General features: G+C 49.7%; 1 protein-coding gene across 5 annotated transcripts in view; it reads left to right on the forward strand.

The window, feature by feature from the left end:
- Window positions 1–20,468, forward strand: part of PNKD (PNKD metallo-beta-lactamase domain containing) — a 160,917-nt gene that overhangs the window by 27,522 nt on the left and 112,927 nt on the right. For 2 of the 5 annotated variants that reach the window (XR_014830153.1, XM_021076196.2), the window contains exon 1: window positions 13,554–13,893. The exons of the other annotated variants lie outside the window; for them this stretch is intronic. Coding sequence is in view for 1 of the 2 variants with exons in the window: in XM_021076196.2 (XP_020931855.1) it covers window positions 13,754–13,893 (140 nt within the window). In the remaining variant the exon portion in view is untranslated. Of the gene's footprint in view, window positions 1–13,553; window positions 13,894–20,468 lie in introns of those variants that run through there. 5 annotated transcript variants of the gene reach the window in all.

Below are 20,468 nucleotides of genomic sequence, written 5' to 3' on the forward strand. Positions count from 1 at the left end.
TATATGCCTTGTGTACCAGTCTTTTTTTTTTTTGCTTTTTAGGGCCACACCCGGGGCATATGGAGGTTCCCAGGCTAGGGGTGGAATCAGAGCTGTAGCTGCCAGCCCTCACCACAGCCCCAGAAACAGAATCCAAGCCGCTTCTGCGACCTACCCCACAGCTCATGGCAATGCTGGATCCTTAACCCACTGAGCAAGGCCAGGGATCGAACCTGAGTCCCCATGGATGCTAATCAGATTCATTAACCACTGAGCCACGACCAGAACTTCTTGTGTACCAGTCTTAATGTAAAATGTATTTCTTTCAGTCAAAAGTCTAAAATGGAGTTCCCTGTTGGCCTAGCAGTTAAGGATCTGGCATTGCTACTGCTGTGGAGCAGGTCTGATCCCTGGCCCAGGAACTTCCATATACCCTGGGTGAGGCAAAAAAAAAAAGCCTTTTTTTTTTCCTTGTCTTTTTAGGGCCGAACTTTTGGCATATGGAAGTTCCCAGGCTAGGAGTCAAATCAGAGCTATAGATGCTGGCCTACACCACAGCCACAGCCACAGCCACAGCCACAGCAACATGAGATCTGAGCTGTGTCTATGACCTACACCAGCGCTCACGGCAATGCTAGATCCTAACCCACTGATCGAGGCCAGGGATTGAACCAGCATCCTTATGGATACTAGTCTGATTCATTTCTGCCGCACCATTAATAGGAACGCCCCTCCAAAAATTCTTAAAATCCCTTGATTCTCCCTTGCCTCCAGATAAAGAAACCAAACCCGGAAGTTGACCAGTGTTGAAGCTAGGAAGTGGGGCCATGAGGGCTCCTTTGCTGTTCTCTGCTCTTTGTTTAGATGTTTTTAATTCTCTGTGACATAAAGTTAATTTAAGAAGAAGCTGAGCTCCCTGCAGAAAAACGGTATGCTCATGGGCTCCCGGTTAGGAACGGCAGAGCCAGGACTCAACCTAACCCTTTAATACTAATCCAGCAAGTATTTCTGAGGGACTCTGTGCTGAGCGCTGCATTGAGTCAGCAGTGGGGAGACAGAAGTGAATAAAATAAACACCGCCCTGCCCTCTGGGAGCTTGCAGTCCTGTCGAGAAGATAGACATTAGCCAGTAACCTCACAAGTAAATATATGTTACAAAGAGCAATTCCTGCGCTGGAGGACAGTGGCCTTAATGTCCAAGAGGACCTTGTTTAGACTGGAAACCAAGGCAGCTGCTCTAAGGTGGCACTGAAGAGCAGCTTGAGTCACACAGGCTGTGTGTGTGTGTGTGTTATGGGTGTTTATATAGTGTGTGTATAGTGTGTGTATGTATCTATAATGTGTATGGATGTGCGAATAGTGTGTGTGTGTGTGTTTGGGTGTGTGCATTGGTGGTATGGATGTGGTATGTGTGTATATGTGTGTATGGATGTGTGTATGGTGTGTGTGTGTTTGGGTATGTGCATCAGTGGTATGTATTGGTATGTGTGTGTATATGTGTTTGTGTGTATGATGTGTGGGTGTAGGCATGTTTCGTGTGTGTGTGCATGCACGCTTGCGCAGTGGCAGGCACAGTGCTGTTATTCTCTGAGTGAACAAGCTCTGAAAGCCATGGAGGCTGCAGGGAAGCTGAAAGAGCTTGGGTTGTTGCAGAAACTTCAAGGAGAGCTGTGTGCCTGGAGAGAGTTGACCACTGGGCATGGCCTGAGAGGAGACTGAGAAGGTGCGCAGAGCCAGATCTGCAGGACCTCTTGGGTCTCTTTAAAGATTGAGGGTTTTGGGAGTTCCCGTTGTGGCTCAGTGGTTAACAAATCCGACTAGGAACCATGAGGTTGCAGGTTTGATCCCTGGCCTCGCTCAGTGGATTAAGGATCCAGCATTGCTGTGAGCTGTGGTATGGGTCGCAGATGCGGCTCGGATCCTGCATTGCTGTGGCCCTGGCATAGGCTGGTGGCTATAGCTCTGATTAGACCCCTAGCCTGGGAACTTCCATATGCCGTGGGTGCAGCCCTAGAAAAGACAAAAAAAAAAAAAAAAAAAAAAAAAAAGATTGAGGGTTTTACCCTATATAGAAGACACTGAATGGTTTTGAGTAGGGGAGGGACTGATTTGGCCTCTCTATTTTTTTTTTAAGGCCGAATCTGTGCCATATAGAAGTTCCCAGGCTAGGGGTCAAATGGGAGCTGCAGCTGGGACCTATGCCACAGCCACCACAACGCCAGATCGGAGCCACATCTGCGATCTATGCCACAGCTTGCAGCAACACAGGATCCTTAACCCACTGAGAGAGGCCATGGATTGAACCCACATCCTCATGGATACTAGTCAGGTTCCTAACCTGCTGAGCCACAACGGAAACGCCTGTCTGCTATTTTGAGAAAATCTTCTGGTTCTGAGTGGAGAATGGGTTGAGGGGTGGAACATAAGAGCAGGGAGGCCAGTTAGGAGCCGTCTCAGTCGTTGGATGAAAGGTGTATCTGGCCTTCACTTCTGAAGGCTCAGTGTGTCCCACCCACAGTCACCCCAGACTCACATATCTTCTCCGGCCTCATTTGGCTGGCTACCTGCCCTTTGCACCCCATGCCCATCTCCACCGTGTGCTCAGAGCTGGCCTGGGTCGACACAGCCGCGGGCTCCTTGTCCTGAAGCTTCCGGTGGGTTTGGCCAATGGAGAATCCAGCCGGAGAGGGGTGGCAAGGAGCCAGTGGGGTTGGGGGATTCCTTCTCCCTCCCCAAGAGTCATCACAGAGGGGTCCATCTCACAACCAAAGGCCACAACTGCAGTTAGGTGGCCCTGTCCACACAGCTCTGTCCCTCCAAGTTCCATGACTGCTCCCTCCCCTCCCCTGTCAGGCCTAGAGGTAGTGACAGAGCCCCACTGTCACTAGCCCCAGAGAACTGCACTGTCCTTTGAGTGTCCTGTGCTCTGCCCATCGCTGGTACGGTAGGTAGTCCTTCCATAAAGCTCTCCACACTAGTTTGAGTGTGTCATCTGTTTCCTGGCAGACTCTCACTGAACCACTCCCTATGCCACTTCCTGCTCCGATTGGCATCACAGTATCGATGGGGTCAGATAAAACCAAGATCCAATCTGGCTCTGTCAACTTGTTAGCTCTGTGATGGGGTATGTCGCTTAGCCTCTCTGAGCCAGTGTGTTCATCTCTACAGAGGACACCATTACCTTCCATACAGAGGTGTTAGGATGTTGAAAAAAACATTCGAGGAGTTCCCGTCGTGGCCCAGCAGATGAAGAACCCGACTAGTATCCACGAGGATGTGGGTTCGATCCTGGCCTTGCTCGTTGGGTTAAAGAATCTGGCATCGCTACAAGCTGCAGTGTAGGTCGAAGGCATGGCTTGGATCTGGCACTGCTGCCTCTGTGATGTAGGAGGGCAGCTGCAGCTCCAATTTCACCCCTAGCCTGGGAACTTCCATATGCAGCAGGTGCAGCCCTAAAAATAATTTTTTAAAAAAGAAAAAACACATTTGAGGGCTTGGCACATGTCTGGTGCATAATAGACAATCGTGCACGTTAGTTCTGTTCTTCTTCCTTGCCTCACACTCAAGCAAACACTTCTGCTCCTGCAATGGGTTGGCACAGGGCTAGGTGCTGCATGAGGGGCAGACCAGGAAGCACAGGGCATCATTTGTGCCTGCGGGGAAGCCAGAGTCCTGTAAAGGAGACACAGTAGTTCCCACAGCTGGACTCCCCCAAAATTTAAAGTGGAGAGTAGTGAGGGTTACATTTCAAACTTTTCATTTCTTTTTGACTACTAGGTGGCTGGCATTTCTCCAGAGTCTGGAGGTAGGCATTGCATAGAGTTGTGGTGATTAGCAGAGCTTCACGGAGGACGATGGATAGACGTATTCTTAGCTTTAAGGAGCTGTTTCTCAAAGGTAGGGGCATATAAGTCTCCCTGGACCTGAATTCACCCTCCTCCCTTCCTCCCCCTGGGAGAGCCTACAAAACTCCCCAGACAGAGACTCTCAGCCTTAATTAGTTACAGTCACTCCTGGAGTGTCTTAGATCGTCTCAGCTTGCTAGGGCCAAAGATACCTTAAGCAGTGAGTCTTAGAGAATTTCTCCAGGTGTAATAGGGCAGATGTAAGGGGGCAAAAGCCCAGGACAGTGACCAGTGTAGGACAGTGACTGAAAGTAGGGGATGAGGAAGGGAACAGTGGGAGCACAAAACACTAGAAAACAGGGTTGAGACCATATTGCTAAAGCAAGCCATGTGAATTCAATGGTGCCAACACGGGCTTTGAGCTCTGACCTGATTCAGAGCTGGGCTTCCAAAGACTTTGGATGATAACGTGTCAGGTAGATCAGGGCTGGAGGTGTCCACAATGGACCACATGTTAGGACTCAAGGGCTCAAATTTGAGTGATGGCTGAGCACCTGCAAGGACCAGACCTTGATGTTGCAAGAATGATACAAGGTATAATAACATCAATTAACATTTAGTGAGTACCTGTGATGAACTTGGCACTATATCCCTTACTTGTGTAATTATAGTTAATCCTCAAAGTTGCTACATGAAGGGAGTTCCCATCGTGGCTCAGTGGTTAATGAATCCGACTAGGAACCATGAGGTTTCGGGTTTGATCCCTGGCCTCGCTCAGTGGGTTAAGGATCCAGCATTTCCGCGAGCTGTAGTGTAGGTCGCAGACGCAGTTCGGATCCTGTGTTGCTGTGGCTCTAGTATAGGCCAGTGGCTACAGCTCCGATTAGACCCCCTAGCCTGGGAACCTCCATATGCTGCAGGTTCGGCCCTAGAAAAGACCAAAAAAAAAAAAAAAATGCTATATGAAGACTTCAGTCCTTTTGGAGAGAAAGAGATGGAGACCCTCCCCCCAAGACATACACCTGCCCCACCACCCCTGAAGGTGACCAGAGAGGATGGGCATTTAGGTTGTGTTATTGTTTTGGCTGCACCCAAGGCATGTGGAAATTCCCAGGCCAGTGGTCAAACCCAAGCCACAGCAGCCACCCAAGCCACTGCAGAGAGGATGGGTATTTAGGTTTGGAACTTGAGAGGGAAGCTGGGGACATTTCTCTTTGGGAGGAATGAGTTCTGTCAAGTGATAGCTCAAGTCAGGAGAAGCCATGAACTTGAGGGACGGCAGCAGAAGTGAAAGCTGTAAGAGATGTGAAAAGAGAGCCAGATGAAACTGTGGCAGGGAAGGCGAATGAGAAAGAAGTCTCTGCCCAGAGGTTAAGTGACAAGGACTGAATGGTGACAAATGGATTTGAGGTTTGGGAGGTCAGAGTAAAATTAACATGGAATGATGAGGTCAGAGGCTCAGCAGAGTGGCCTGAGAATGGATGGGAGGCAACGAGAAGGATATTTTTTGTTTTAATAAAATAACTCTTTAAAAATTAAAATAGTAATACAATCTCATCAGAGAAGGTCAGAAAATATTTTTAAAGTATAAAAAAAGAAAACAAGTGATACCTACATGAGCCTATCAAAAATCATCACCGAAAAAAAAAAATCATTACAGATAGCATTTTAAATATTTTTCTATGCATTTTTGGTCTTGGCAATCATATCAATTAAACAAAGTTCATACAATTTTGTATCCTTTTTTTCCTCCCACTAGATGAAAACATAAAATTTACTCTTGACTGCAAGTATCAGGTAACCCAATAAAGTGGCTTAAACTGGAGTTCCCGTCTTGGCTCAAACAATAAGGACAATTTTAATCTCCTATAACAAGAAGTCCAGAGGCTAATCCAGCCTGGGTAATTCAAGGGCTCGGTTATGTTTTCAAGGTCACTAGTTCCATCCTCACTTTTGCTCTGCCTTTAGGATGCTCCCTCATAGTCCTAAAATGGCATCACAGACAGATGACAGCATCCTAGAGCGAGAAAAGAGCACAGCCCTATTATATCCAGTTTTGACAACTAGGAAAACCTTTCTAGGACTCCAGGAGTTCGTGTTATGTATGGCTCAGTGGGTTACGAGCCCAACTGGTATCCATGAGGATGCCAGTTCGATCTCTGGCGTCACTCAGTGGGTTAAGGATCTGGTGTTGCTTCCAACTGTGGTGTAAGGCCGCGGATCCTGCATCACTGTGGGTGTGGTGTAGGCCGGCAGCTCCAATTTGAACCCTAGCCTGGGAACCTCCATATGCCACAAGTGCGGCCCTAAAAAGCAAAAAAAAATAAAAAATAAAATTAAATTAAATTAAAATTAAATAAAAAATAAAATAAAATAAAATAAAAAAGTACTGAGCAAATCACTGTGTGACCTGGAGCAACTGACTTGATCTCTCAGTGCCTTGGTGTTCTTATTTGTGCAATGGATTTTATAACCATATTGATTGATAGGATTGTTATGAGAACTGAGAGTTAATCTGTGTAAAGCACTTAGAACTGTGCCTGACACATGAGTTGTGTTATGTAAATATTTGCTTGCTGTTATTATCTAATGGCAAGAATTGCATCATATTCCTGGATCTCACCAATCACTTTTGGCTGGGCAATCAGAGCACCAATTGGCTTGGACCAATCAGGATCACCCCACCAGGCTGGGGGCGGGGCTCACTTGGGAGCTTTAGCTGATCACAGGCAAAACAGGAGTTAACAAGGAAAAAAGGGAGAGTAGAGAATGGATATTAATCAAACAGCAAGATCTGCCATACCTGTATTATTTTTTGAAAACAATGTTTATTGCCACATGAACACTATTCTATTTGTAGGTATTCTGGGGTTTTTTTGCTTTGTTTTGTTTTGTTTTGTTTTACTTTTTATTTTGAAGATATGACTAGGAGGTCCCATCACCTGCCATCTAGCTTCTCCAAAAGTTCACGTCTTACTTAACTATAGTGTTAGTATCAAAACCAGGAAATTAACATTGCTACAATTCTAAAAAGATTTCAACAGTCTTTATTCAAATTTTGCCCATTGTCTCCCGAATGTCCTTTTTCCTGGTCAATCCAGGATCATGCATTGCATTGGGTTCTAATCATAAACACCATTGTAGGAGTTCCTGTTGTGGCACACCAGGATGGGCAGCCCCTTGGAAGCTCTGGGTCTCAGGTTCAATCCTTGGCCCAGCACAGTGGGTTAAGGATCTGGCATTGTTGCAGCTGTGGCTCAGATCTGATCCCTGGCCTGGGAACCCCATATACCAAGGGGCGGCCAAAAATGAAATAAATAAATAAATAAACACCATCTTAAAGCCATACAGAGGTTCACAGAACCTAACTCTTCCCTTTTTACCAGACCCGTCAACTGTTTATAGTCTCACCATTGCATACATGTCAAATGATATTTTTGGGCAGATCTTTTGGGCAGATCTCTAAAACCGAATTCCTGAGTCAGAGAATATGATATTTTTAAATCATTGATGCATATTGAGAATTGCTTTTTAGAAAATTGTGCTGGAGCTCCCTGGTGGCTCAGCAGGTTAACGATCCTTGATTCTTTTGAGGTTGAACATTTTTCATGTATATATTAGCCATTAATCCCTTTAGTAATTGATGTGTCTTTGTGTTTTCTCATTTACTAAAAGTATTCAGTAGTTTAAGTCTTTGACAAAGGAGACAAATATTTTCCACAATTTTTTCTGGCTCTTTCTTTTGTTCATGTTGTTTCTTTCATTTATTTATTTGTCTTTTTAGGGCCATACTCTCGGCATATGGAAGTTCCCAGGCAAAGCGTTAAATCAGAGCTGCAGCTGCTGGCCTACACCACAGCCAGAGCAACGCCAGATCCAAGCTGCGTCTGTGACCTCTGCCGCAGCGCATGGCAACACCAGATCCTTAACCCACTGAGTGAGGCCAGGGATGGAATCTGTATCTTCATGGATACTAGTCAGATTCATTACTGCTGAGCCACAATGGGAGCCCCCATGTTGTTTCTTAACACAGAGGCTTAAATTTTTTTAAGGAGCCAGAAGAGTAATTATTTCCCCTGTTACACCTTCATTTGCTTTTAGTCTGAGTTTAAGAGTAACTTACGCCTATTAAGGAAAATTAGAAAAACACTGCTATTGCTTTAAGCCCTAGAAAGCCTTCCACTATTCACAGATTGAACATGCATTTAATTTTCTTCTAGTTTTGTATGATTTAACTGTCTGTCCTTAACACTTTAATTCACCTGGAATTTATTTTGGCGTATGCTGTGCCGACACAAGTCTAAATTGCTCTTTTCAGTTAGCTAATGAGTTATCCAAGCCCCTTGCTTTCCAGCACCATTAATAATTAATCTTTCTGCTTCCCACTGTCTCCATTAGCTATTGTGTCAATAATGCTGCATAACAAGCAAATCCAAAACTGAGAGGCATACAACAAGCAGTGTGTATTTCTCTCACTTGTGCACCGGTGGACAGGCTGAGTTTCAGCTCATCTAGGCTGGGCTCTGCTGGACTGGGCTGGCTTCTGAGCTGTGAGTGGGGTCAGGTCACCTCCACTTGTCTTCATTCTCCTTAAGCCAGCAACTAACTACCAGAGGGATTGTTTTCACGGCAAAAGGCATGGATACAGAGACCAAGTCCGACCACAGTAGCACATTTAAGGCCTCTGCTTTACCATGTCTGCTAACATTTCACTGACCAAACCAAGTCACCAGACCAAGCCCAACGTCAGTGGTGCAGGGGAAATACATTGCACCTCCACGGAAATGGTACACAGCCACATGGTAAAGGGTGAGATTCCAGAGAGAGATGAGGAACGGGCAACCGAAATGCAATCCACCACACCCACAGAGACAGACATTCAGGAAACCAAGTTATGTTGAGATAAAGGCAGAATCTCAATAGGGAGTCAAGGTCAAGGGAAGCTTTTAAGGCAGGGAGATACTCAAGTTTGCTCATAGGGTAAGGAAAAATGGTGGCCAGGAGAAACACCGCTTGAAGACATGAGCAAGACGGGCCAAGAGCATTTCCTCTAAAAATTCATATGGGGAGTTCCTGTCGTGGCTCAGTGGTTAACCAATCCGACTAGGAACCATGAGGTTGTGGGGTTGATCCCTGGTCTCCCTCAGTGGGTTAAAGAGCCAGCATTGTAGTTCCCATTGTAGCTTAGTGGTTAATGAATCTGACTAGGAACCATGAGGTTGCAGGTTTGATCCCTGGCCTCACTCAGTGGGTTAAGGATCCTGCGTTGCTGTGAGCTGTGGTGTAGGTCTCAGACTTGGCTTGGATCCTGCCTTGCTGTGGCTGTGGTATAGGCCGGCGGCTACAGCTCTGATTGGACCCCTAGCCTGGGAATCTCCATATGCCGTGGGTGCAGCCCTAGAAAAGGCAAAAAGACCAAAATAAAAATTAAAAAAACATAAAAATAATTTATAAATAAATAAATAAATAAATGAAAATTCGTATGTGAGCAGCAAGTTTTGCCAGGGACTGAATGGACATAGAAATTATTCCCTCTAAGAAGGCTATTGGCTGAAAGGAAAGGAATTGGAGCTAAGCCTGAGGTTGCTAATAAGAGATCTCAGCAAAGTAAACGCTCTGCCAAGGAGTTGCCACCATGGCACAGTGGATTAAGAATCCAACTATAGCAGCTCAGGTCACTGTGGAGGTGCAGGTTCCACCCCTGGCCTGGCACAGAGGGTTAAAGTGTTGCCACAGCTGTGGCTTGGATTCAGTACCTGGCCTGGGAACTTCTGTACCAGTGACCATAAGATAAAAAATTAAATAAAAGTTTTTTTTAAATAAAATAAAAATGCTCTGTCAAGCATTGGTGTTGGGGAGCCCAGTAAAGTATAACTTTTTTTCCCTCCTTTTTAGGGCTGCACCAGTGGTTGTTTCCAATGAGCCACAATGGGAACTCCAAGGTCTGACTTGTAGAGACCCTGATTCACAAGGGATGGCCATTTTCTCTGGCCCTGTGCCCAAGGCTGGAGCAGAAAATGTGGACTGTCAGGTTGGAACAGGCTGGTCTGGAGGTTGATAGGCTAAGGCTGGAGGGACAAGGGGGGTGAAGAAGCCGACGACCAGTGAGTAAGTGGTTCAAGGGACTGAACCCAAATTCTCCCTTGGAGGGAAGAAATGTGGGCAGGAGGGGCTGAAGGGCTGAAAGAAAACAAACCTTTGAGGGCCTAGAGATGGAGGAGATGTAGTGGAAATAATAAGGTCAGAGAGAAGTGCATTGGAGTTGAGATTTTCAAAGGTAGAGAAGTTCCAGGAGTTCCCTTTGTGGCTCAGTGGTTCTCAAACCCAACTAGTATCTATGAGGATGCGGGTTCGATCCCTGGCTTCGCTCAGTGGGTTAAGGATCCAGCTTTGCAATGAGCCGTGGTGTAGGTCACAGATGTGGCTCAGATCTGGTGCTGCTGTGGCTATGGCTGTGGCGTAGCCTGGCAGCTATAGCTCCAATTCAGCCCCCAGCCTGAGAACTTCCGTATGCCCTAAAAGCAAAAAAAAAAAAAAAAAAGTTCAAGGAAATCCAGGGTGTGACATGTGAGCAGTTTGCTGGATTACACTGAAGGCCTTGGAATTGAGGTCAGGGACTGAGGCCAAAGCAGAGGTCAGAATCCTCTATGCAAAATGCAGATTCCCTGGGCCGAGGCCAGACCTACTGAGTCTGAATCTCTTGGGGGAGGAGCTCAGGATTCTGTATTTTAAAGCTCTCTGAGTGGTTCCTAGATTTCCTAAATGTGAGACCTGCTGAGCTAAATGTTGAATAAGCCACGCTTGTTGGAATTACCTGACGGCAGGAACCAGGCAGGTGTCTAACTCCTCTGAGTCTGGGCTGGGTCAGTGGCTGGGTTACTGAGGAGTGGAGAGAGATTTTTAAATGAGGCGGGAGGAACAATGATCTTGACCTGGACTAGCAAAGGTAGGAGGCTGAAGTTTCCCCCTGAGAAGGCAGGACAGCAGGAGGGAGGAAGGAGATGGAAGATGGAGATCATACTCAGTCAGGAAAGGGCAGGATGTGAGAAGGCAGAGGATGTGGGTTTCCAATTAATCCAGGGGTCCAAAGTGTACAGCACAGTGGCTCGGAGGGCAGTCAGGCACCCAATGACGACTCCTGCGAAGGGCGATGGGCTGAGTCGGGGCCAGATTATCTTAGTCACCACTTCTGCCTTTGGCTCACTTTTCTAAACTGAACTAAAGTCTCTGGTCCGATGACCTGCCTCTTTTCTCTAACATCCAAAGAGCTCCCCCCGTCTCAGCTCCATGACTGTGTCATCCATCATCGTCATTGTCATCGTCATCATCACCATCAATACGATGGTTTCCTAAATGCCAGCCAAGCACCGGGTATCAAGCTTGAGCTAAGGTATCAAGCTTTCTCTTTATGTAAAGATAAAGGCAGGCTCCCCACCCTCAGGGAAGATCTCAGACCAGATGGCAAGGCAGGACAGACACCTAGGACAGACAGACTGAGTTGGCTGGTGGATAAAGGGCCGACTTGAGAACTCCCCAGCCCAGGAACCAGGGTGGAGGCTTGCTCTTTGTGAGGTAAGCTCTAAAACCACCACATCACAGGCCAGAACTGCATGATTGCCCCTCACATGACCCAGGTTATTAATGAGTCTTTCCTAGGAGAGCTGCAGAGATTGACTTTAGCCTCAGCAGTGCCCACCCCCCCAAGCCAAGTGTCTGCAAGCAGTGAGGTATGAACTGTGGGAGTTGGGTGAATAATGAAGCATCAGTCTGGCTGGGACAGAGATTCTCATGGGAGAGGAGGTGAAAGCAAAGCAGATTTGGGGCAGATGTTGGAAGTTTTCCAGAAGAGTCCAGGGGAGCAGAGGATGGCTTCCTAGGCCTACATGGGTCTCCCCAAACACCCGCTCTCACTCCTTATCCCCAGCCCTGTCCAGCTCTATAATAATTCATAAAATGGACCTTGGATGACTGAAATCTTGTAAATGTGTGTGTGTAGCATGAGATTAGATTTAGGATTCAGCCATCTCTGTATCTCAGCAAGTTCATGCTTGATCCTGCATTTCCTGTTTGAGATGGCAGGGACCATGCCTTAATTTCTCAATATGATGCCTGGCACAGCCTTACCTGCAGAAAGGTATATTCACAGTAACTTTCGATGAGGCTCCATACTTCTTCACTTTGCATATATAGACACGGACTCAGAGACATATAAGCTCCCCTGTCCTGGAAGGGCCTTCTGCAAACCAGCTTGCCCATCTTCTCATCCCTGTGCCTCCTCTACAGCACACACAGAGGTTTAATTCAATTCTGCCTAATTCTTGTTTATGGACAGCCCTATATGTACCAGGCACTGAGAAGAAATTGAATTATGGATAAGGAGACGGAGGGAGCAGGCCATGGTTCTGGCCCTTAAGATGTGTCCACATAAGAGAAACTCCATATCTGGAGTTCCTGATATGCTGAATGCAACCCAGGATTAGGTGTTGGGATTACAATTCGGTTTGGGGATAATTTAACCCATCTCTTGGCTTTTTGGGGGTGGGGGGCAGAGGGTTCCAAATCATTGTGCATGATGATCCTGTATCTGTATGGTTTCCACACTGGGGACTCGGTCTTTAGATCCAACAATCTAATCAAAGTACATCAGTGGGAGAGAGAAAATGGGTGGCTTGGGGTCAGATTCTACAGCCTCTCTCAGGCCACAGCACAGCCCGAAGCAAAGAAAATAAGAGCACTGCCTCACTTGCTTCCCTCCCAACCATCTCCAGTGGGAGACACAGCTCCCTTCACTGTTTGCAGGTTTCCTTCCCTCCCTGTGCTGGGCCAGGCCTGGGGATGGAGCCAGAAGGAGCCCAGCCCTAGCTCTGGTTTGCCCGAATTTGTAGATGTCACCACGCCTGTCTTTACATTTACTTCCAACCTGCTGACATTAACAACGTCTGGAACACATTCAGAAAGCGGCATGGTGGGGGTGGGGGTGGGTGCTGTGGAAATCCCATTTTTTGGAGTTGGGATCCCTTGGGGTCCTAGTCCTGCCTCTGCCACCCACTGCTGCTTAATCTTGGTGGAGTCACTCCTTCTCAGATTTTGCAACCTCTTCTTATCCTTCCAGGCATAGCTTCCATGGCACAGCTTCCATGGCACCTACTCAGAGAGGCCCTCCCCTGCCTAAACTGGCCCTATGTTGTCCATATCATTGCCCCCTCTGTTTGCTTCCTTTAAAGCACCACAATTTATAATCACAGACAGGTAGGTATGTGTGGGTATATAAACACGTGTGTATATACAGATAAATACATACATAATTATAGTCTTTGTGTATCCAGTTTGTTTCTCTGCTAGATTCTAGAGTGTAGGCTCCAGGAATGCAGAGACTGTGACCCTTGCATCCTCCGAGCCTGGCACAGTGCCTGGCACAAAGGAGGACACAGAAAAGTAATTGGGTGAATGAATAAATGAATGAACGGCAGCTGACCCACGTGATCGCCCAGGTTCCTTCCAGCTGAAAAAGTTTATGAGGCTCTGGTTTCCCGCCAAGAGGACTATTCCAGGGCGTCCCAGAGCTCCCCGTTGGGCGAAGGTGGGAGGGTGTGGGGCCTAGCTTAGGACTCCCGGCCTTTGTACACGGGGATTAGCGCAGGTCAGAAGCCCGCTCCGGCCCCGCCTCCCTGCCAGCCAGCCGGGGGCGTGGCTATGCCGCCTCCTGCCCGGTGGCATTCGGGGCTTGCCAGACCAAGGGTGGCGAGTGGGTGGATTCGAACGAGAGTCAATGGCCGGGCGGGGCCAGAACGCCCCCAAGTCCCCAAGCCCGCCAGCGCAACGGGCGGGGCTCCAACCCCGCAGGTTCCCCGCTTGGGGGCCTGGGCTGAGCCGTCGCCTAGCAACGCTCCGCCCCGCCCCCCGGCCCGCCGCGGGCGCCTACCCCCGGCATGGCCTGGCTGTGGGTCACCAGCTGCGGGCTACTGCTGTTCGTCGTTGTCCTGCTCTTGAGCCCCCGCAGCTGCCGAGCGCGGCGGACCCTCCGCGGCCTGTTCATGGCGCGTAGCAGGCGGCTGCTCTTCCGAATCGGGTTCGTGCGGGGCTCCGGCGGAATGCGGGTCTCGGAAAGGCGGGCGCGCTGGGAAGGGGGACTGAGGCGGCGTGCGGGGGTAGGGCTAAGGGGGCTGGGAGATCGAGGGTCAGGGAAGAGCGATCGGAGAGACGGGCTGGAGAAGCCACTGATATGGGGGTGCTGAGACAGAGAAGAAGTTGGCGGGTGGAAAATTGGGCTGAGGAAGGAGGTTTGGAGGGGCACGCCAGGGCAGCCAGGGGAAAGGGGGCGTTGAGACGACCACGGGAGAAAAGAGCCCGATGAGGGGCTGGAGACAAGGGCTCTGGAAAAAGAGAGCAGGTGCAGGAGCCCGGGCTCCCCCACCCTCTAATTTCCTCCGGTGGACAGGTGCGGGAGAGAGCGAAGGAATGTTTCAGATCGTCTGTGTCACTTGAAACCGCCAACTCCTTCCGTGTGTCCTGTCCCTCTCCCCATCTCTCAGCTCCCCACCGCTCCATGTAAGCTCTTCTTTCCCAATTTTGTCCATCAGTCTGCCCCTTTCTTCAGAGCCCCCCCCCCCCCCCGCCCTCGCCCCCCGCGAACCCGGCCAGTGTCAGAAGCCCCAGGCTGTGAAATCCGAGCCTAGTTCCTCAGCCTGACTGGTTGATGGTTCACTGACCTCCAATGACTTTCTCCTTTATGACCAACCCCACCCCACCCCCACCCCAATCCTCACTCCTCCTCTCCCCCTACTTCTCCTGCTCCTTGAGCCAGGCCAAGGAGGTAACTAGGTCCCTTCTGCCACGGAGACACGAAGAGGCAGGGAGGGAGCCACAAGAAGTCTCCCTATGGCCTCTAGCCTCTTCTTGCTAACCAGCAGGGCCAGGGGCCAGGACTTCAAGCCCCAGTTTAAGGACAGTGATTCTGGGCTTGAAACTGGGAGCCCTGGCTGCAGGCCAGGTTTGTGGGACGACCTAAGCCGGGAATTTCCTGAGTTTCAGAGAAGACATTATACAGCTCGCCCCTCCTCCCTCCCCACCACCCCAGATTTCCCAGAAGCTTCACCCCTAGGATACTACTCACCCTCGGTCTAAGAAATAGAGATATATGGGCCCAGTGGGGGATAAAACTGGAAAGACACTGGGGGGGGGGGGGTCCTTACATGCCTTTGGGAGCATTCACATCTCTAATAGCCCAAACATCAGTCGCATGCTCGATAATGCTCTAAGTCACCAGTGCTCTGCCAATAGCATTAAAATAATGAGATTAGCACGTTTGAATATCTTCACATTTGAATTTTTTTTTTTAAAGTTTCTCTTCTCAAAATTTCTGGGAATTTTATAGCTCTATTTGGGGAGGAATTTCAAAAATCTCCTTCTAACTTTCCACTTTGGTAATAATGAAGTCATACAAATGACCTGGGGAAGTGGAAAATAGAAGTTTCTGGAGTTCCCATCGTGGCTCAGTGGTTAGCGACTCCACCTAGGAGCCATGAGATTGCGGGGTCGATCCCTGGCCTTGCTCAGTGGGTTAAGGATCCAGCATTGCTGTGAGCTGTGGTGTAAATCGCAGATGTGGCTCGGATCCCGAGTTGCTGTGGCTGTGGTGTAGGCTGGTGGCTATAGCTCCGATTAGACCCTTAGCCTGGGAACCTCCATATGCTGCGGGAGTGGCCCTAGAAAAGGCAAAAAAAGACCAAAAAAAAAAAAAAAAAAAAAAAAAAAAAAAAGAAGAAGAAAAGAAAAAAGAAAAATAGAAGTTTCCAAAAGGGACTGGAATCAGAAGTCCTGAGATCAAAATTCCCAAGAACGCCACCTCAGAATCCACAGGGTATTCCTAGAACTTGGGATCTGAGTGTTCCCTAATGCTCAAACTTGGAATTCTCAGAGAATAGTCTTTGGAATTCAGTATTCCTGTAGGCTTTCCTGTGGCTGGATTTCAAGGTTGCTTTGGAATCAACCCCCTAAATCTGCAGAGCAGAAGGGCGTGCCTGGCAGAATCCCAGATCCTGCCCCTCCAGGGTGTGGGAAACAATCGGTCCAGTCCCTTGGGGAGAGGCGGCTGGCTGCAGGGAGGGACTTGGCGGGGTGGAGGGGAGAGAAAGAGGGGGAAATGGGGGTGTTAAAGGAAACAGTCTGCGGGAAATGGGCAGGTGTTGCTGCTGTGAGGGTGCCTACAGGAAGGATGGAGAGGGAGGGGGACGGGATAGGGCAGGGCATGACAGGGAGGGGCCGCCTGCCTGGGCACCCTCCACCCTAGACACGGCTGAGAGGACCACAGTATCGGATTCTATGAGGACTGGAAAGCGGACAATGGAGAGAGGATGCAGTGGCTGGGAGAGCAGTGTTTGTTGATGTTACCGCTAATAACAGTAATCGCTGGTGTTTGACAATGTTCGAGAGGGCTTTCTTTTTTCAAACATAAGCACCACTGTCTCGGATGACGCTAACTGGGCACGATGGAGTCTTGAGCTGGGCTCATCGGAGGTAGACACACACACACATTTGGGACTCTGCAGGGCTTGGGAGGCCGTGTGTGTAATAGTTAAGCACATAGGAGTTCCCGTCGTGGCGCAGTGGTTAACGAATCCGACTAGGAACCATGAGGTCGCGGGTTCGGTCCCTGCCCTTGCTCAGTGGGTTAACGATCTGGCCTTGCCCGTGAGCTGTGGTGTAGGTTGCAGACGCGGCTCGGATCCTGCGTTGCTGTGCCTCTGGCGTAGGCCGGTGGCTACAGCTCCGATTGGACCCCTAGCCTGGGAACGTCCATATGCCGCGGGAGCGGCCCAAGAAATAGCAACAACAACAACAACAAAAGACAAAAAGACAAAAAAAAAAAAAAATAGTTAAGCACATAAAATGTGGGATCAGACAAATCTGGGTTTTTTGGGTTTGTTTTTTTTTTTTAAGGCCACAATTGTGGCATATGGAAATTCCCAGGCCAGGGGTTGAATCAGATTTGCAGGTGCCAACCTATGCCACAGCCACAACAATGCCAGATCTGAGCTGCATTTGTGACCTACACCACAGCTCACGGCAATGCCCGATCCTTAACCCACTGAGCGAGGCCCCGGATCAAACCTGCATCCTCAGGGATACTAGTTGGGTTCGTTACTGCTGAGCCACAACAGGAACTCCAGACAAATCTAGCTTTGTTGCTTGGTAGCCATGTGACCTTGAACAAATAACTCAGCCTCTCTGGGCCTCAGCTGTTTGCACCTGTAGAATGGGCATGGTGATAGTGCCTACATCACAGGGCTTCTGTGTGGGTCCAGTGAAATTGTGTATATAGGTACACGGGGCCTGGCTTGCAGTAAGTGCTCAAGAAATGTCAGTCATTGCTCATTCTGTAGTGTGGGGCATGGGGAGGAGAGAGGGTACCTGGCTCTGGGCCATGGCTCCTTCTGGAGCTTTCTTACATATTTCTACTCCTGTCTTCCAAGCCTATCCTGCCCACTCACCCAGCAGAAAATCCCACATCCCTTCATTCATTCGGTGAACCCCTATCTGCCCTGGGTCGGGATTGTGGCAACAGTAATATGAGCAGAGTCTGGTGGCTGTTCTCAAGGAATGGAGGAGACGAGCAGATGAACAGGGACCCTAACTGGCTGGAGACAGGGTGTAACAGGTTCCCCAGGAGTGACAGGGGGTGCCCGAGGAGACTGAGATCTAGATCCTGTGCCTCCAGCCTCATGCCTCGGTTTCCCTTTTGCCCCTTTGCCTTCGCAGCAGTAGTTGGGGAGGTTGAGCAGAAACAGGGCCCTGAGCAGAGCCTCTGTTTGCAGAGTGGGAGGATGGGTGTATGGGGAACTAGGCTGGCTCCTGCATGTGTGTGCACACGTGTGTGTGCATGCCTGCAGTGTGGGATTGTCTTGCAGAGCTGAGAAGGTGGATGGCAGCCAGCCTCTGTGGATGGACAGTCCTCGCTGACAAACCCTCCCACCCTTCTGGACAAGCCCCCTCTTCATTCCTAGGCACAGAGGATCTTTCTGGAACCTCCCGACCCAAGTAAAACCAACTATCCCAGGGCAAACCTTGCTTGGGAGTTCCTGTCGTGGTGCAGTGGAAACCAATCGGACTAGGAACCATGAGGTTGTGGGTTCCATCCCTGGTCTAGCTCAGTGGGTTAGGGATCTGGTGTTGCAGTGAGCTGTGGTGTAGGTCGCAGATGCAGCTTGGATCCTGTGTTGCTGCGGATGTGGTGTAGGCCAGCAGCTGTAGCTCCTATTCAACTTATAGCCTGGGAACCTCCATATGCCGTGGGTGTGGCCCTAAAAAGCAAAAACAAACACCTTGGTTGCTCTACTGCAGGAGGAAACCCCTTCTCCAGGGCCAGTGAGGACCGCTGGCTTGATTTCAAAGGGTGGCAAGAGTCCTGAGCTGAGGGCCCTCGAGTGAATGACCCACCTGCTCATGGCAGAATAAAGGCCACAGAGAGGCAGTGGGCTGGGCTGTGCGCAGCACAGCAGGAGGGGGGCAGGGAGGGTCCTTTTCCTTTTTGCAGGCCTTAGGACCTTGGAAAGCTGCAGCGCCAGCATCCACAGCAGCCCGCGGCTGCCTGGCTCCCAGTAGGTGCCCCTATCCCCTGGCAGGCCTTGGCCCCTCCCACACCCCCTCCAGACCTGGTGGTCCCATCTTCCCCAGGCCCTCTGCTCTTGCTCTACCCTTGTCTGGCGTCTGCTAGACCTTCCTACCTCCCTACCTTAAATGTATCTTCAATGTAGTTGCATCAGAGCTCCCCTTCAAGATACATCCAAAATCTGAGCGCTTCCTCCACCTCAACGGCTACAATCCTGGGCCAACCCATGGTCACCTTTCACCTGACCACTCCCCACAAAGTGATAGCTCCCTTTGGCCTTGGTGCCCCCAGCTACTCTCAGCACAGCAACCAGAATGCCACTGTTAAGATTTAAGTCAGAAATGTGTCACTTCTCAGAGTTCCTGTCCTGGCGCAGTAGAAACGAGTCTGACTAGCAACCATGAGGTTGTGGGTTTGATCCCTGGCCTTGCTCAGTGGATTAAGGATCTGGCGTTGCCTTGAGCTGTGGTGTAGGTCTCAGATGATGCTCAGATCCCCCGTTACTGTGGCTGTGGTGTAGGCCAGTAGCTGTAGCTCCACTTTGACCCCTAGCCTGGGAACCTCCATGTGCCGCAAGTGCCACCCTGAACAGCAAAAAAAAGGGGGAGGGGACTATTTCGCCTTATGGGAGGCCTTCCCTACACTTTATGTAAAAACAGCAGGGCCCCTACCTTGCACTCCGTTATCCCACCCTGCTCTATTACTCTCCACAGTACCTGTCACCAGATGACATCCTGTATGTCACCTTGTCTGTTAGTTTTGGGTCTTTTCCCCCAGCCAAAATATGAGCCACATGAAGGAAGAAACTTCTTTCACTCCTGTATCCCAGCTTCCAAAACGATGCCTGGCACAGAACTGGCCCTCGTTAAATGAATGAATAAAAAGCTTGGCTCAAGTGCCATCCTCCTCGAAGCTTGCCCAGCCTCCCCAGTCAAAGTTCATCTCTGCCTCCAGGGTGACCTGGGGCTATAGTGACCTAGAGCTTTCATTGCATATTCTTTTTTTTTTTTTTTTTTTGCCTTTTAGGGCTGCATTCACTGCATATGGAGGTTCCCAACATAGGGGTCGAATCAGCGCTACAGCTGCCGGCCTATACCCCAGCCACTGCAATTCGGGATCTGAGCCTCATCTGTGACCTGCACCACAGCTCACAGCAATGCCAGATCCTTAACCCACTGAGCGAGGCCAGGGATGGAACCCACAACCTCATGGTTCCTAGCGGGATTCGTTTCCGCTGTGCCACAAAGGGAACTCCTCATTGCGTATTCTTGGTTGGTTCCTGCATTAGGTGTTCACAGGTGTGGTCCCACCCACTGGAGTCACACAGACCTCACCCAGGGAATAGGACTAAATCCAGAGGGCCCAACTAGGATCCATGAGGATCCCCAGGACCCCTTGAGATTGGGGTGAGTGAGAGCAGAGTGGGGGAGCCAGAAGAAACAGACCCAAACTAAAACCAAACGAAACCCAGGGGCCTCGACTGGGCAGGTGGTGTGGGATTTCAGGCAAGGCGATTGAAATAGTCCAGGCCTCCTGCCCAGGATTGAGACGGGGCAAAGATGCCGCCAGCCATGACTGTGCCTCTGGTTGTCCCAGAGAGACCCCAGCAGCAACTCCTCCCTCTGGGAAGATGGGTGAAGGGCACAGAGGACCACACCCATGCGGCTAGGTATGGAGACAGGCCCCTGGTCTCCCAGTCAGGCCTACGCTGCGCCCTGGTGCAGGCACTGCCCCTCTCCTGGGCATGGGGAAGTTGTCCCCTACCCCCAGGCCTGCTGGCAGCTTCAGGAAACTCTCACCCTCTACGGCCTTGTTCGCTGTCTCATTATCCTCTTTAGTTTCCTCAGTTTTGAGACAGCGCAAAACATGAAGCAGCTCAGTTTGTTCCTGAAAGGCCTCAGAGCAGGCCCCGTTCCAGAAGGACTCTGTGTCCCGCTGGCCATCCAGGGCCCTGGGCCCTCAGACAGCCATGTCCGGTTTGGTTTTATACAGATTGCCTGTTGCTGGTCAGATGCAAAGCCTGGCCAAGCTGGGTC

This window comes from Sus scrofa, chromosome 15 (genome assembly GCF_054392235.1).
Source record: "Sus scrofa isolate SSC_HxYL_T2T_F1_AM1 chromosome 15, Sscrofa_HxYL_maternal_Yorkshire_Landrace_v2.0, whole genome shotgun sequence".
NCBI classification, from domain to species: Eukaryota; Metazoa; Chordata; class Mammalia; order Artiodactyla; family Suidae; genus Sus; species Sus scrofa.